This window comes from Poeciliopsis prolifica, unplaced genomic scaffold (assembly GCF_027474105.1).
Source record: "Poeciliopsis prolifica strain line A6 unplaced genomic scaffold, Auburn_PproV2 SCAFFOLD005, whole genome shotgun sequence".
Taxonomy (NCBI): Eukaryota; Metazoa; Chordata; class Actinopteri; order Cyprinodontiformes; family Poeciliidae; genus Poeciliopsis; species Poeciliopsis prolifica.
Genome location: NW_026562380.1, coordinates 8071211 through 8089314, shown reverse-complemented (window position 1 = coordinate 8089314; position 18104 = coordinate 8071211). Strand labels below are relative to the sequence as shown.

Here is an 18104-nt window from a genome sequence, read left to right as displayed (position 1 = left end):
TCTCGGATGTGAGGGCGATCTGGCTGCGACATCTGTCACCCCATTGATCGCTAGGGTTGATTCGGCTGATCTGGCTGGCTAGGCGGGTGTCCCCTTCCTCCCTCACTGCTCCACATGTGTCCCTCCCGAAGCTCTGCGCTCGGTGGCAGCGGACGACGTCCCCCCGCGGCGGACGACCATCCTTCGGTGTACCAGTAGCTGCGCTCCCCTGCTAGAACCTCCAAACAAGCTCAAGGCCAAAAGGAGAAACGTAGGGAAGTCAAGCTCCAAGCTTCAGACACATCCAAATGCGGCGCTGCACGTGGCAGTCTGCCTTACCTTTTGATTACATTGTAGTATAACACTGTGAGATTAACTAATCTGTGCTGAAGATTGACACTTCCAACGAGTTCTAAGTGCACATTTTCACACATTTCAAGTGTGAAAATGTGAAATTTTTTTTGACACACAAAATGTTCATACTTAATAACTTGAGACTGAAAGTTTGGGTTTATGCAACAAACAGCTTTATGCAACATGGCGATTTATCAACACTAAAATTACAACATCTTTTTACTGAAAACATGAACACAAAACAATAGTTGACTGGCAAGGCAACTGTCATTGAACAAAATGCAAAAAGTACCAAAAAAAAAAAACAATTAATTAGCCCAAAAGAAATCACAGTGAAGGTTTTATACCATTGTAATATGCATATTATATGTTTACATGTGGGTGGTCAGCATTCAGGGAAACAAAACTGAGGCATAACCTTTGCAGCAGCTGTAATACAGAGACAGTAAGAGAGAGAGAAAGGGAAGGGTTGCACTCACGTTTTTGGCTCATTGCATTTCGTCATACTTTAAATAGTTTACAACTCGAAGCATTCATTGTACATCTATGAAACAAAAATTATTGCTGTGTAAAGTTTATATTTACATGCTTGGGTTATAAAACAACTAGGCCTACTCTTTGGAAGCGAAAGAGTTATTGAAGCTCATTTTTGAGCTCCATGGATGCCACTAACGCTGTCCGTATTTGGCAGACCAGTCTGTTCGGCCGTGAATGCTCTGTAGCGGCGGGCGAGGATGCAGACTGGACGTGCTTTTGTTGGCTGTGGGCGCGTTGGCAGAGGAGTTCATCTGACTCCGACCGGATCGCCATGTTGCATAATCTGTAACGACACAAAACAAGAAAAATTCCTATCAAGCAGGTTGCTTAAGCCTTCATTTTGGTTTCTAGCTGTAATTATTAGAATATTAGAAAAAGCTCACTTGATGCCGTAGCTTCCACTGTTGTACCCTGCCTTCCTCTGTGGCCAGCAGAGCCACCATCTTTTTTGTAAAATGATGGGATGTATCCACCAGGGATTGTATTTGTACCTGAAGATGAAAGACAAGAAGACACACATTTATCTGCAAACAGTTCGAGGCAACAAACCGGCAAAAGTTGGAAGAAAAAAAAGGGGGGTTACCATGCGCTCCTCTGCTCGGCAGCGTTCCTCCAAAAGGAATACTACTGCCGCCCCAAAGATGGCTTCCAGTGAAGTCCTTACTGGCATCTATGGCCACATTTTTCTTTGTACTTATGCCTGAGGGAAAAAACAGTAATGGATCACTGCAAACTGTATTCTAACATATCACAAGTGTGATGAACATAAACAAGAAGTTTTATCCATCAAAAATGCTGCTCACACCCTCCCTTCCTTTAACCTCTGCAGCTCCAGCCAGTTCTCCAGAACAGAGCCTGCCATGCCGCATGAATGCTAAGGCGAGTTAGCATGACCACAGAGAATGGGGCATAAACAGTTTTTCTGGTATACCATGTTGTTTCGCCACCATTAGCACACTGAGCAGTGCATACACAAGCATGTTTGTCAGCCAGCGTCAAGACCTTCCTCCTGGCTCTGATTGGTTGTTTGTGACTGGATGTGATTTATTTATGAAACACTGGGAGAAGGAAGAGGAGCTCGATTTTTTTCAGATTATGTCTCATGTCACAACATGAAAGTTTCAACAAAAATGTAAAAAAAAACATTGTTTCTAAAAGTTACACACTGCAGCTTTCAGGACATTATGCATTAAATTTAAATACTATGTGAATTTAAATTAACTTTAGGTAAGTTAAAAAGTTGCTTGCCAACCACGTTGTACATAATTTACATAAAAAAGTTAAATGAGTACAATAATAACTTTATTCACAAATTACTTGTCGGTTCTGGTCGTGCGTTTCTGCATCTACAGCCTACTTCACTTTAATGCCTTCAAACTGAGTGAACTTCATACCAGCTGTTGTTAACATCTGAAGTCTTCAATTTCACACTGACCCTCGTCGAATTGACAAAATAAGTTAGAACATTTTTCGAACTTTATTTCACCAAGAAAACTATTACGTTCTTTAGGAAAGAGATGGTTTTTCCATGTCAGGGCTGATCACTACACTACATAAAAGCATAACATCCTAATTCCTCAACCCTGATGTGCAATGATTACAGCTATGAAAGCTTCCAAATCTAATTTATAACTTTATATGAGAAATCGAATTTAACTTTATTGAAGATTTCTTCAGGTCTATCATTCTGACAATTACATTTAAGATCCTTTCAGAAGCAGCTACTACATCTAGAAGGACTGCTTCCAATCACACAAGCAGGTATTTAAAAATCTTTTTATTACCAGGTAAATATCTAGACTGTCTCAGGTAGTGCTGCTTGGCTGAGGCGGTTCTCGACGGTTCCTGATACGATGCGGTCTTGTTCAGGTTCAAAGGTGTGTCTTCTTTTCCACTGGGTCGACTGTAATCCAGAACATTTCCGTACCTGTAAGATGGAAAAGTTGAGAGCTGCTTGTATCTAAACATACTTTATGTTTTCCACATATGAGGGAGATGGTGAGTAAATCACTTGACTGCATCTTCACCTGCTCAGAGCGTCCTCTCCCTGCCTCCGTTTCTCTGAGGAAAAGTTATTTTTCCCCAGGATGCTCAAAGAGGACAGATCTCGGTCTTCATAGTTGTCCCAGTTGTCACTCTTGAGGTGTCCCGCGCCGTGTCCCCATCGCCGCCGCCCTCCTCCCTTTGGCTTCACCTGGTAGTTGAGAAGGTTTGCGCTGCCTGTCTCCTGCTGCCTTGGCTAAACACAGATATCAGCAACATGTGAGGAACAAATAACCACATCGGATCTATCTATCAATCAAGTTTTTTGTATAGCACATTTCAAAGTGCTTTACATCATAAAAACACAGAAATAAAAGTCACAAGAATATCATACAGTACCAATTGAGATCCCTATAACAGACATTACATTTTGTCACACACATGGATGAGATTTTCTAGCTCTTGTTGGGACATGAATCCTTTAGTCCAGGAAATGTTCTTCAGGTGAAAGAAGGCCGACTTTGTAACTGTCTTGATGTGGTTCTGAAGTATCAGGTCAGAGTCCATCACCAAACCCAGATTTCAGGCCTAATATGGTGAAATCAGACCAGAAAGCTCACTCACCTTACTCTGCAGACTCTTGTCGACGATGTAAGGAAGGTGACTCTGTGACATGACCTCAGTGTGTTCTGGCTTCGGAATGTGATTGGGCCCCGTGTGCCGCTGGTAAGACGCTGCTTGGGCAGCTGCTGATGCAGGGGGCGGCACGACCTGCTGGAGAGGTCTGGAGGGAGTGCAGTGCTGGTTCGAAGGTGGAGGCTGGGTGGGGGGCATGGGCTTCAGCAGAAGGAGAGGCTGCTGCTGCTGCTGCTGCTGTTGTTGCTGCTGCTGCTGCAGAGGAGGCTGCAGCTGCACTCGACCCGGCTGAGGTCTGCCCTGCTCCAGGATCTGCTGAGGGGTGCCCAGAGCTTGGCCCACGTGGAAGTATGAGTACCTGAGAGCCTGAATAGGGTTTCAACCAACAGAGTTAACTTTTTGTTCAGATCGTTTGGCTGCAAGAATGGAAGACGGTGGGCGGACGGTACCTGAGCAGAGGCCGGCCTGTTCTTGGGGTCCCAGTGAAGCAGGTCCGTCATGAGACGGATGGCGTCTGGACTAGCGTTGGGGATCAGTGTCTTCAGGTTGCTGGGAACGCACTGAGGCCAATGGAAGTTCATGGCGCTCGCCAGCTGGTATCCCTCGGGCCAATCAGTCTGCATGGAGAAGCCACAGTACATCTTTAATGATTGATTTCCACTGCAGTTGGGTTCATTACAGAAAATAATAACTCTTGATCACAGTTCCATGAATAAGAGACGGCTTAAAAAAGTCTCTCTTCCCGACTCCTTCATAAAAACTATGAGGACAAAACAATATTGATCCAAACTTAGAGGAGCAATAAATGCCTTAAAAAAAAAAGGAAAAAGGTCTAAACATCAACAGGAAGCTTGTTGCTGATTATAAAACAGTATTTGACTTCATCAGAAAAGAACTTAGGAAAAAATATATCTGTTTATTATAAAATACAACTGTTATTGGTAATAGATTTATATGTAATTAACCAGAATCCGGAGAAACTTGGATAAACTCCCTACAGGAGAGAGATGGGTGGAAGCCACCGTGTACATGACTGATAAGATACAAAAGAAGAAGTGTATGTCAAGTTTCACTTCGTTTGTTTGTATGGATCAAATATTTTTGTTTCCGTCACTAATTATTACCTTCTTTGGCGTACCCAGGACTTGGCAGATCTTGAATATGGTATCCACTTCACTGGATCCTGGGAACAGAGGCCTGAGTGTGTAAAGCTCAGCCATGATGCAGCCCACTGCCCACTGGTCTATGGGTGAATTGTATGATGTGGACCTGAGGAGCACCTCTGGAGCTCGGTACCTGGTTAAAAACACGGTGGCAACTAAAACCCTGAAATCGTACGAATGTACAATAAACACGCACATCATTTAATCTCACCATCGAGTCGAGACGTAGTCTGTGTACGGCGGTCGAGATCTGATCTCACGGGCCAGCCCAAAGTCGGCGATTTTCACCAGCTCTGGGCCCATGCACAGGAGATTTTCTGGTTTCATATCCCTGTGGAAAAACCCTGACATAGACACCGAGAGCAGAACTCATCAGGACTAAAACAACAAGTGTGCTTAACATTAAGCTCTGGTTGCAAAAACACACCATGCTTATGAATGAATGCAAGTCCCTGCAAGATCTGAAACATAATATTCCTAACAACCGATTCAGGGAACAAACGTGTCCTGCAGCAAGACACAAAAGTCAAGAAATTGTTAGGAGACATTATAATTTACAAAAGCACTTTAAATATTTGGACATTTTTAAAGGAAGAAATAAAAATACTGACCGGTCTTTCATCAGCTGATACAAATTCTCCTTCATGTACTCAAAAATGAAGTACAAGTGATCATTTTCCCTGATTACCTCCTTGAGTTTGATCACATTAGCATGGTTTAGTTTCTTCAGGGACTGAAAGAATAAAATAATTCATGTAAAAAAAAAAAAAAAGATGTGAAATATGTACTTGAAACTAAATAAATCTAATCATGCTGGACAATGCAAATAGCTTTAATGCAGCACATTGAGAAGCACGACCTGCAGGATAAAATAAGAGCAGAGTAAGAACGCTGTGTGATTTAGGGGGCTATTGCTGCTGAAGGAGGACTTTTGCTTAAAATTCAAAAAAGGAAAATTATACATAAAACAACCTGGAAGCAGGGTGAATGCACCGGGTTCATGTACTTAACATGAACCCAGAGCATTTCAGGAGGGAGGGGAAAGTGAAAGGGAGTTTAATAGTGGCATGCTACGGCTAATCTATGTAGCATTATTTTGTTGACTTTGCTGTTGATTTGCTGTGCTATGGGCGGGCCAGCGGTTTTTGTGAATTTAACAGCTCACTAGAATCACCTGCTGCTCTGAGAGCTGGGGTGAAGAAATTTGGACTCTGACATTTTGAAATGGCGTGGAAGTAAAACAGGAGAAAGGTTTGGGTTACATGACAGCTGAGTTACTAACAACATCCGAGAATAACACCGAAACACATTTGGTTTTCATCTTAAAGGAAGGATAACTGAAATACTGAAACCCAATCAAAATACAGTGAGAGCACGAGTACAACTCTATTCTTTGCATCTGCATTTCTGAGATTTGCAATCTATTTTGTTGATCATGTTTATTTTGCTGTTGTGTCGTTTTAGGAATATTTTATTGTTTCTGAAAACAAAAATCTCAAAGTTCTGCCCACTCAGTTTTACTCTGAGGGGACTGTACAGCTGGGCAAACAAGGACGTTTCACCTCTGATTCAAAAGGATTCTGAATATTAGAGAAGTGAAAGAAGTACTTTTTGTAAAACTTGAAAAACATATTTAACCAAAAGCAAACATAAATATTGTTTTAAGTTAATAATTCCTTAAAATTGATGAAAATTACTGGTTCCACTGGCAAATTATTTCCTTTATAATCTATTGAGATATAAATAATTTCCCAGTAGAAATAATACTTTTTTTTTTTACTTTTAAAAATTTATGTTAAGGAATATTTTTGGCATGCCCAAAAAAAATCACTAAAATAAAAATACCACTTAGCACAAATTAGATCAATAATTGTTAATTATTCATATAAACCCCCCACATTTTTTTCTGGTTTGTAATTATGTAAAACCATTTTTATATGACAACTTTTTGCTTTGGGATTCAAAAATCTAAAATATGTCCAACATAAACTTACCTTGACTTCTCTAAGGTTCATGCATTCCTCCCAGGAGTAAAACTTTCGTTTCATTCTGAAAAACGAATGTTTCTGCTTAGTTAGTTTGAGCTCAACACTAAAATCCTTTGTATTCATTAAGTACAATGATACAGCACAGCACAAAACTAGAAAATCTGTAACAAGTGAAAAATAAATAAATCCCATATTCTCTACATTCTCACTTCTTTATGGCAACAAGTTCCCCTGACTCCAGACTGCGACCCAGGATGACAGAGCCATAGGTGCCATCTCCAAGCTGTCTAAGGGTGGTGTATCTATTCATTGTGCTTGTACTTCCATGTTATCCTTTGGAGGGAGCGTAGCGCAGATACTAATTAGGAGGAAAAACAGTTGTGTTCCCCTTCTACTGCTGAATGCAACCAGATTTTTCTGTGGCAACAGCAGAAGACGTTCGGCTGAGCTGGAGGACTCATGATGACAGAAATGTTTTTCCTCTTAGCTGAAAAGCAAAGGAAAAAATGAAGAAATCTGATTGGGAAATAACAGATAAAAAAACATGTATTCACCAAATAACTTAAAAGCAATTCTGTTAGTTTGTAAGAAGACAACGTACCTGAAATAACACAATATTTCAAATGCAGTTTCATGATTGTCTCAGGTACAGACTGTGCTTTGCAAAAGTCTGTATACTTTTTGATCTTTTACATTGAAACCACTGACTGTATGTGACAGACCAACATATTGTAGCATAATTGTAAAGAAGAAGGACAAAATCAAAAATAAAGGTGCAATTTTCAGCAATTTTTCAGTAATTATTGCAAAAATATTTCAAACTCAGTTGGACTGAGAGGAGAAAGTCTGTCAACAACATCTCACAAGTATTGCTACTGTTTGGGATTAAGGACTGGACTTTGACTGGGCCATTCTAAAGCATAAATATCATTTGATCTAAATCACTAAACCCCAAGTTCTCTTCCAGTCCTGCCTTGTATTTAGCTGCATGCATCTTCCCATTAAGATGACAATGTAATTAATGCATTTGTAGCAACTCAGTTGACACTCAGCTGCTTCTGCTAACCTGGGAAGCACCGTTAACTTCGAGCTAACCGAGCTTGCTACCGCAACCTATTCCTGATGTTTTAGGTTAGGACTTAAAAGGTCAATCGCGGCAAACACGTCAAATAATCGGTAATCGGGCTTTTAGTGTCACAACAACCGAAGAACGGGCCAACCCTGCAGAAAAACGAGGGGGAAGAGGGTGGTCCTCCTAACTGACTCAAAATAACATGTGACCAAGTAATACTCACCCTTCCTGTGTCGAAGCGATAACAACACATATCCAAGAAACTGCAATTAATGTTTAACTTATTGCTAGTGTCGGCAGCTTTTAAACGAGTTGCACTGCTATGCGAGCACCGCGTCCAGCCAGCCGAGAATTAACTCTCAGCAAGGCCATTTCGTCAGCGCTCGCCAAAATCTCGCGATGTTACAGTAGTTCGTTTCTTCACAACAAATCACAGCCTCGCGGGCAGGCGGAAAACATCCGAGATTAAGAAGAGCAACGAAAACATACCAAAATAGATGTATACTTAAATATTTAATGCTAATGGTTATAAATATACGTACATTACTAAAATAATCGTATTCAACTGCTATAATGTGAATACGGAAGGAGAATATTTCTTCTATATTCAAAGATAAATAGAGTTTGTCACTGCAAAGGTGAGATGCTGATATTGCTTTTGAATCATTGGTTTGGTGCATGGATCAGAAAAGCAGTTCCCTTGAAATAAATTATAACTCATGTGGCACAAAAAAAAACTAGATATGAATATTTATCTAACGGTATTTGTCTTTGCGTAGTACAAACAATCCATATTTATCTTGCGAAAGTTGGCTTCATCAACAAGAAGTATATTTGTGAGGAGAAATTTGAAAAGTACTCCAAATCTCTGTCACGTGTTCAGTGTAATAGACCTTTTTAACGGCAACCGGCAGCATCTCTTCCTTTGATGCTGCGTAGTTTTCCAAATATGTGCTTTGTGCCCACACTTGGTCAACTTATGCATCTTCATTCTCTGCAAGTGTCACTGGAAATGTCTTATGAAATAGAAGCCAGAACAAGACAGCAGTCCAGATGTCCTGCATGGATACATCTTCAACAACCAAGACTTTACTGCTAGCCGTTTCCGTGATGCTTGCAGAGGAAATGCAGAGGAGGAGTCTGCTGCCACAGCACTGGCATCTAGGATGATTAGAGGCTCCACTAGACAAACTGCCGCCATGAAGCGTGGTCTGCAGGTGGAGTCTGAGGTGCTGGCAAACTATGCTGAGATGTTGAGGGTCAACGTGCTTCCTGTGGGATTCATTATTCGCCCTGACACTTCATATCTTGGTGCAACTCCAGATAGTAAGGTGAAAAGCAGCATGAAGAATGATGCATCTCAGGTTGCTCACCTCAAGGTCCAGGATGACCACTCAGTTTTGAGGCGTTCACACGCCTACTACTGGCAGGTACAGGGTCAGCTGGCAATCAGCAGATTGGAATGGTGAGACTTTATTACAGACACGCTAACAACAATAACTGTTGAGCGGGTGTGGCGTGATGAGGCTTTCATTGATCAAATGAAATCTAAACTGGACTTATTTTACTTCAACACCTTCATTGATGTGTTCATGTCAATGCAATAAGAATTATTAAATGTGTAACTAACCCTTTTGTTCCTTTGCATTTCAAATATCCAATCTCAAGCTGTGTGAATCACTATAGTTGTTACTCATGAAACATACAGAGATGTGCAAATGTCTTTAAAAGGCAGTTGGATAATTTACAAAAAATTGTTTTCTTAACTGCAGTTGTCTTGAAACTTGTTTTAAAATTTTTCTCCTTGAGGTTGTCTTAAGTATTTTTTTAAATCAATGTATGGTGTACAATTATAAAATGTAAAATAGTTATGGATTTTTTTGTTTTTACTAGATATTGTAAATTGTACTTGATTTGTTTTCCTTGCAATTCAACTTAAAACAAAAAGAAAGTCAAGTCTGCTGCTAAAGTGTGTTTTAATTTAATATTTTTTGCAAAAGTCTAGACATTTAACTTTTTACATAGCATTACAACAATTAACATACATGTGATGGTCCGACCAGCAAACTCAAGGACAAAGGCATATAAAAAATAACTATTTAATTTTTCAAAAGAGTTTAAAGATGTTTTTACAACAAATTTCAAAAAGAAATATAAGAAAAATGGGCCCAAAAAATAATCAACTAAAGCATACCAACTCAACAAACAAAACTAACTGACTCTTCTCAATGAACACACAGGGGAATTTATATACAAAGGCTAGCCTACACACACACAAGGAGGGGCGGGGGAGAAAACAAAAACAACCAATACATAAACATAAATAACAAATTCAAATCACAACATTTTACTTTAACACAACTATAAAACAAAACAACCTAACACCGTAAATATTATAACAATAGAGCGAAAGGAAGATGTCAATAGGGCGAGAGGAGGAGTCTTCCACATCAAATTTCCTGCTTCCTGCAGCCTGATGGTTCGTTCCAATTACTGGTTTGAGACAATCAACTCCTCCCAGCCAGTCCTTCAACTCAACCAAAACAAAATAGTTAATATTCTAAATAAACCAAGGATTTACTAAAATGCTTGGTTGCTCACCTCAAGGTCCAGGTGAGCACCCAATCTAGTAAACAACTTAATACCAAAAACCCATCAAAGAAAAAGTGATATAATCAATATAAATAATATCAATATAAAACATTAACTAAATACTAACACTAAAGAAAAGAATACTAACACTGAGAAGATGGAGGAACCTCCACAATACATAAATAATTTAGTCTACAACACAAAATGGGCCTTGATAATTTGTCAAAACAGTTGTGCCAGATTTGATTGACAGTTCCTATTAAAGTAAGAGGCACCGGGGAATCCCAGATGTGGTTGCACTTTACTCTAGCGATTGCTCGCTCTACAATGATCCGCAGCCGAGCAATGGTCTGGGTCTCCTCTGTCTCTTCCTTGCTGAACTGACCAGGATGCCTAAATGGTGGAATGATGAGTTTGGCTCCAACTTCATGAAGGAGGTCTTGAATAAGGAAGTCTTTATCTGCCATGACTTCATCTCCCAGCTCAAGCAGAGGAAGGATTCCACTGACCTTCGTTATTTATTTGTCGGAGATGCAGCCTGTGTACAACGCTGAAATAAATGTCACCAACTCACAGGGAGCATCTCCAATCAGCCCTTTCAGAGTGGTGTGGTTCTTGTAGGCAGAGAACGTTTCAGACTGTAAGGTGAGGGGTGATGGCGTTTCCAGAGCAACTTCTGTGCAGTCCAAGATGACACGGACATTTGGAGAGAACTTCAGAAAATTCTGAGGCATACTGGTTTTTACCTTCTCACGACTAATCCACAGGTTGATGGAAGAAACACAATGAAGAGGTAGTTGGCCCAGGTGATGGTCACTCAGCTGACAGTAGCTATGCTGACTTGAAACATGTCAGCAATGAGCTGCTCCTTCATGCCCACAGCAACCCTGAATGAGAACATCAGGAACTCATCAATCAGAGGCATGCAGTGGGCAGGGCTGGCTTCAGCACATGCTTCCTCTCCAAGTTTCTGTGCGCTGGTCCAGAACACCAGGCGCGATGCAGAGGCTGCAATGGACTCCCAGAAGATCCAGAACACACATTCAGATGGAAATTTGGTGTAGAATCGGATCTGGTCATTAGAGGCACAGTAGCGGCTAAAAAGTGTGGCAGACAAATCCACTTTTTGAAGTCTGGCCTCCAACTCCTTAATATAATCCAGAGCTTCATCAAGTGCACCTGTAAAACCACAAAATAAAATAGCAAAACATACAGTTAGCAACAAGTTTTAATTATATATTTGAAACAGTACTTCTGTGAAAATCAATACATGTTGTGAGTCGGAGCATGTATGTATAAAGTCATTGACTTAATCTCTCCACAAAATACATAACCACATAATCTCATAATTTCATTATTATGTGATCATAATAAAAAATAATATTATAGCAACAGTTATATTTTACGGAAATTATCTTACATGGAAAATATGCAATATACTATCTTTTACCTGCGGGTGGATGTGCCGTGTAGTTATGGTCTGCAGTAGCATCTTCAGCCTGACTAGCTTTCTGAGAGAAGACAAGCTGCCGTTTCTTAGCCCTCTCGAAAGCAGACTCTCTCATTGCCGGTGCAGTGAAGTTATTCCAGGCAAACAGGGAAGGAAGAGCTCCACTTTTAAGACGGCTGGTGGTGGATCCGCTAACAATATCCTTCGGTGTGAAGTGGCGGTTACATACGAAAGTGCTCCCCGTCTTTATGCAAAAGTCCGGACCTTCATCTCTTCGGATCGCCTGGATCCACTGCCTCCGTTAGTCCAGGTCCGTCGGGAACGCAGGATATGACAGATAAGGCTGTTTTCTTGCCCCACATGAACAACCAGGGACTGAACAAAGACAACTGCGCCGAGACTGAGCCGTTTTCCTAACCTTTTAATGCTAACGCGATAGCCACCGGAAGTTGTCCAACCCCACATCCGCTTAATAAAACCCGGAAGCATGAACCCCGCGCATGCGCACAACCACCCCGGCCCCGCGCATGCGCACAACTGCCCTGGCTCCGCGCATGCGCACAACCGCCCCGGCCCCGCGCATGCGCACAACCACTCCGGCCCCGCGCATGCGCACAACCGCCCCGGCCCCGCGCATGCGCACAACCGCTCCGGCCCCGCGCATGCGCACAACCGCCCTGGCCCGCGCATGCGCACAACCGCCCTGGCCCCGCGCATGCACACAACCACTCCGGCCCCGCGCATGCGCACAACCGCTCCGGACCCGCGCGTGCGCACAACCGCCCCGGACCCGCGCATGCGCACAACCACCCCGGCCCCGCGCATGCGCACAACCGCCCCGGACCCTGCGGGTGGATGTGCCGTGTAGTTACGGTCCGCAGTAGCGGACCGAGTTTGAAAATTCCCTGTATGTAAATGAGGTGGGGGGAAAAAACCACTTTCAAATTGTTTCATGAAACAAGACATTTTGGGGTATAAATGTGGGAGAAAAGTTTTTTATTTTTGTTGTTATTCTTATTATTCTTATTATTAGTTGTTGTGACAGTAATAATATTTTATGTAAAATCAATATTACACTAAGAAACACATTACTATGTTTGTTTAAGTTTTGTGGAATAAAAATAACATAGTTTCCTCATTTAACCTTCGTCTAATTTATTGTGAATTTTGTTATTATTATTATTATTATTATTATTTACGTTTTAATGAGCTGACCAGCAGTGAATAAACTGGAATCAGTGTGGAGCTTTTCTATGGGTGGTCGCTGGTGTATGGCGTTGTCTTCGCACAGCGGCTCTCACTGGCTCTCTCTGCCCCGCCTCAGCGAACCCTTTATCCGAACGTGTCACCGACGCTCCGGGGCCGCTCAGCAAGATGGCTGCGTTTCTGCGAGCTCGTAAATATGTCTGCTGTGTGGTTCGTTTCTCCGACCGTGAACTGTAAACGGGACCGGTGAGCACCTGCGAAGATAAAAAAAAAAAGAGAGAGAGACCTATTGGTCGACGTGTCATGGTGGGTGTCCGTGTTTAATACGTTTTATTGGTTTTTGGCTCTTAGCTCTGTTGCTAACGAAGCTAACAGTAACAGTTTCCTCCAGGTTACCTGTTTAGCTACAAGGTCTCTGCGCGAACTCACTAGAAAACATCGGGGTTAGTTAGCAAATAAACTACAAAATCCGCACACAGTGCGGAAAAAGATGACCTTGTTTCGCTTGATGTGATATCAACGTTAGCGTTTAGTAAACAACATGGCATTTGTGAGCCATTGGTGGGCGTGTGACAGTTGTTTTTGTCATTAGATGTTTATTTAAAGTTAGTTTAGTTAAAAACTGACACATAACTCACAAGTGTTCTCAACTTCCCATGTTCAAAATAACAGGTTGATAGCATTGAAGTTAATGCACTGTACTTTAAAAAGGAAGGCAGTTATTGATTTGCGTTAGTACTATTTCTGGAGGAAGTATTGGTTAAATGACTTCCTCCAGGAAATATTACCAAAGTACACTCATGGAAGTGACATGCAAAAGAAACTTCAGTAATAAACTGAAAAGTGATATGAAGACTGGTTAGTGGTAAGCATGACCAGACAACGTTTTTGCAAAGAATCTTGGCAAAGCCTAGTCGTATGAAAAACTACCAGGCTTCCAACAGTGTTGCTTCTCTTTGCAGGCTGATGAAAATGCTGATATTGGAGGTACGCTAGAGGATGAAGATGACAGTTCAGATGATCCAAACCTTCAGGTAATAAAACCATGCAAAGACTCATATTTATATTCTTATATGCATTTTGTTTTTTATTTATTTGGTTGATTAAAGACAGCTATCCACTGCTAATAAGGGGGAAACATGTCTTTTATGTTTTCTTCTGTAATTTCTCGCCAGCTTGAACTCAATGTGTTCAGAGCTCAGTGGATGTCTGAACTCAAGCCGAGCCCTGGAATGAGTGACCGACTGCAGAGGGTAAGAGGTGTGAAGAGGACTCAAGACATTGCTCGAGAGGAAAAAGTGAGCTGGTTTACTTATCTTTTTTTTTTTATTTTATTTTTTTTTGCGTGACTAACAGTTTGGTAAAGTGTTACATTAGATAACTGAGATTCACTTTACTGTCAGGCTACAGAGCTGTTTCTGAGAGCTGTTCAGGAGGAGCAGAGTGGGGCTGTCTATGAAGGCAAGTAAATGGAAGGCGGTGAACATACTTGTTAGTGAAATGATAAATCAACTTCAAAAATTACTTTCAGAAGCAATCACAATCTTATTTTTAAATGATTCCTTTGGTATTTGAGCTTGTTTAACTGCCACCTGTACTGTCTGAGTTGTGTGTGAGAACTTGCATGATTCAGTGTCATCCAAGTACGTTTTCATTTACAGCTATCAAGTTCTATCGCATGGCTATGCAGCTTGACCCTGACATTGAGTTTAAAATCAACTACAGCCGTCCTCCTGACGCAGACAGAGGTGGAGGAAATTAGTAAGTTACATTTTACACCCAATTAATGTCAGCGCAGTCAAATTATGCAATGTAAAGTTAAATTGCTTCTCTTCTTTTGATTAAATAATATTTTAACAGTTGGCTAATAGATAACTTCCCCTTTATATTCTCCTACAACCCGGCCTTAGATTGAAGACATTCTTAATCTTGATGTAGCCCAAACTGAATACGAGTTTGATACACCTGTCTTATTGCATCAAATCATAAATTCCAGCATCACCATCTTATTCAACACAGACTCATGAATTATCAATGAATTGTAATTTTCTCAGCATGGAGGACAGTGACACTGATGGGGAGATTGAGGATTTGCTCACCTACTTTGAGCAGCAGCTCACTCTGGAGGGCTCCTTTCCAAAGATCTGCACTCCTGAGCTTGAAGCGACTCAGACACACATTTCAGGTAGAGACGGCTTCCTGAACCTTGTGTGAACTCTCTGAGATCCTCACGTTTGTGTCTGTATTGAAAGCTGCGTTCTCCAATTGCAGCGCTGCCACGGGAAATCCTGATGTACATATTTCGCTGGGTTGTGTCGAGCGAACTGGACATGCGGGCCCTGGAGCAGCTGTCTTTGGTCTGCCGGGGGTTCTATATCTCTGCCAGGTGAGTGGCTGGTTTGTAGTCAACTTGTTTCTGCTCAACAGGTTCAGAAATATTCATCTTTTTCTATTATTTATTCATTGTATCTTCCTCAGAGACCCTGAGATTTGGCGTTCTGCTTGTTTAAGAGTTTGGGGACGAAACTGCACCAAAGTAGTGCCCTTCAAGTCCTGGAGGGAAATGTTCCTGCAAAGGCCACGTGTCCGGTTTGATGGTAGCGAAACATTGTTTCAGCTTCAATTTTATTTTGTTTAAATGTCGGAATATTTAAGAAATATATTTAAGGAATATTTCAGTCTTTCTGTTTTTTAAATCATGCCTTCGAGTGTTTAAAAAAATGGCCTTTACTTAAGAGAAAAATAAAACAAAAAGACAGAGCATTCTGTAAGGAAACAAAAAATACTCAGAAATTTGCAAGTTAAGATAAAAGTATATTTATAACCAGTCAAGGGGCTGCACAAAAATCATTGAAAGGGCCACAAATGGCTGTTGGTTGACTTTCATTTAACTTATTAGGTTAGTTATTTACAAGTCAGTAAGTAAACCTGTTTTGTGCTTGCTTTGCAATTGATGTTAAATTTCATAAAAAGTCCCTAAAGTCATAAGTTTAACTTTTACTGGAATGGTACTGGGATGATACATATTAATACGATATCCCAAATCCAAGTCTTGTTTTCATGAAAGAAAAATTTAACAGATGTGATTAAAGAGTTCTTGTGAGAATATTGTTTTAGGAGTAAGTGTGTATTTAGTGCGTATAATTTATTGTCCCTTCGTGCGACTTTTCGTCAGGTGTCTACATCAGCAAGACATCGTACATCCGTCAAGGAGAGGAGTCCTTGGACGGATTCTACAGAGCTTGGCATCATGTTGAGTACTACAGGTACGCTACTGTTTATTCATGTCTCAATTAAAAGGCTAAACACACAAAGTTTCAAACCAGTATCTGTTATGTTTTGACATTGCCATTCAAGGTACCTCCGGTTCTTCCCCGACGGCTTTGTCCTGATGCTGACCACCCCCGAGGAACCTTTGTCAGTCGTTCCCCGCTTGCGTACGAGAAACATCAGGTACAGCTCTGTGCTGCACAAGCTCTGAAATACCATCAGCATTTGGGACTGCTGAAATTGTCTTTCCTCTTACAGAATGGATTCTGTTCTGCTCGGTCATTTCCGTCTGTCACAAGAGACGGACAACCAAACCAAAGTCTTTGCTGTCGTCTGCAAGAAAAAGGAGGATGTAAAGTTTTTTTCCTTTTGTGGTTTAATTTTAATTAAATTTCTCCAACGTTTGTGTGTGAAATGGTGATGATCAGCATATTTGATGTGCATTGACGGCAAAACTTGACAAAATGGAATGTTTATTGCCTGTTAAACACTTCAAACTACCTTTTGGCTGTAAAGTGCTGTACAAATAAACTCGAACTTGAATGTTCCAGGTGAGTTTTCAGGTCCCGAATCAGCTTGTAACCGTCGTCGTTTCTTTGCAGAAAGCGACCGAGTTTCAAAGAAATCGGTTCTGCAGGCGGAACCAGGCTCCCGAGGCTGAGCACGCCTTCCATGTGGGGCTGCATCTGACCTCCAGAGGGCGTCAGAGTTTCAGTAAGCTTGTGTGGATCCACCACTCCTGCCACATCACTTACAAGTAAGACTCCAGAGTACTGTCGTAAATTAGCAGAAAAAAAAACCCCGTGCTTCCTGCATTTGTAGTTTTTAATTGACCATAATCATGTCTTCAGGTTGACTGGGGAAACTGTCATCACAAAATTTGACCTCGACAGGATGTACACGCCCTTCTTCTTTGCACGAGTGAAGAGCTACACCGCTTTCTCCGAGCAGCCGCTGTAAGGAGCAGATACAGCCGTGCATGATCCCGTGAAAATCACAGAAGAAGCTAACTCGCCATCTAAAAAAACAAAAAAAAAACAAATCCTCCTCAGTCTGTGCAGTTTGTGCTGTAGCAGGATTATGGTGTCGCCTCTAACGCCCTCATGTTACCCCACATGCCAGCATGTTTTGTTTCAGGTTTGCCTGTTAGGATGCTGCTTATTTTCTGATAATCAGAAATTACAGTGATTTGCTGAAAGCTACACTGATTAGCAACCTTCCCCACCTGTTTCAAGCAATGAATGTGATTTGTTTTTGTTTCATTGTGCACTTTCTTCCTCAAATAAATGAGATGAAAATAAAATGGGTCTTGGTATTGCAATATGTAACAATGCAAATACATTTGTTTGTGCACGCACAGCTGTGGCGATAAAATGATGATTCGTGAAAAAGTCGTGGAGATCCTGTTACACAACCCCGGTGAACAGACAGTACAGATCTGATTTCTGACTTGCTGCATTTGTCCTACAGCTGAACGCATCAGTATAATCCATGTATTTTCTGAGAACCAAACACAAGCAGAGCCAAAGGGATTTACGGAGATAAAAATGGATAAAATTATTTGCTGCCTTTAGCTGTTTCAGAAGCTTTTAATGAACTGATGTAAAAGATAAAAAGCTTCCACGTTTAAAACAGTACAGCAGGGTTGTCTAAAGTGTGGCCCTGGATCAATGGACTGATTTAAAAAAAGGTTTTATTAAATTACAAGAACAGTTTTATTAACTTCCTCCATCTCACCATGTTTGCCTTATGTAAAACTAGAGATCTTACTATTACTACCTTTGTCCATGTCACACCCTGATGTCTGACTTCAGCAAGTCTGTGGGAACAAAAAAAATTTTTCTCCATTTCTAACATGGAAGTTTCTACCAGGA

The 18104-nt window shown here is 41.2% G+C and overlaps 2 protein-coding genes across 2 annotated transcripts; one reads left to right on the top strand and one right to left on the bottom strand.

Annotated features, from left to right (window-relative positions):
- Positions 1–489: 489 nt before the first annotated feature.
- On the bottom strand, positions 490–8094 carry LOC129360060 (serine/threonine-protein kinase ICK-like). The gene is made up of 14 exons (XM_055030134.1): positions 7936–8094; positions 6850–7127; positions 6647–6701; positions 5264–5385; positions 5080–5159; positions 4864–4996; positions 4614–4785; positions 3939–4106; positions 3478–3855; positions 2898–3109; positions 2655–2797; positions 1454–1570; positions 1254–1361; positions 490–1153 (listed from the first exon to the last, which is right to left on the bottom strand). The coding sequence occupies exons 2-14, from the start codon at positions 6948–6950 to the stop codon at positions 1002–1004; spliced, it is 1941 nt and encodes a 646-aa protein (XP_054886109.1). The 5' UTR covers positions 6951–7127; positions 7936–8094; the 3' UTR covers positions 490–1001.
- A 4990-nt stretch (positions 8095–13084) lies between these two features.
- fbxo9 (F-box protein 9) lies at positions 13085–17533 on the top strand. Its single transcript, XM_055030156.1, has 13 exons — positions 13085–13266; positions 13923–13994; positions 14136–14258; positions 14364–14421; positions 14622–14721; positions 15015–15145; positions 15232–15346; positions 15439–15557; positions 16136–16226; positions 16318–16413; positions 16489–16582; positions 16833–16987; positions 17082–17533. Exons 1-13 carry the CDS (start codon positions 13264–13266, stop codon positions 17188–17190), a joined length of 1266 nt encoding a protein of 421 aa, XP_054886131.1. The 5' UTR covers positions 13085–13263; the 3' UTR covers positions 17191–17533.
- Positions 17534–18104: the final 571 nt, after the last annotated feature.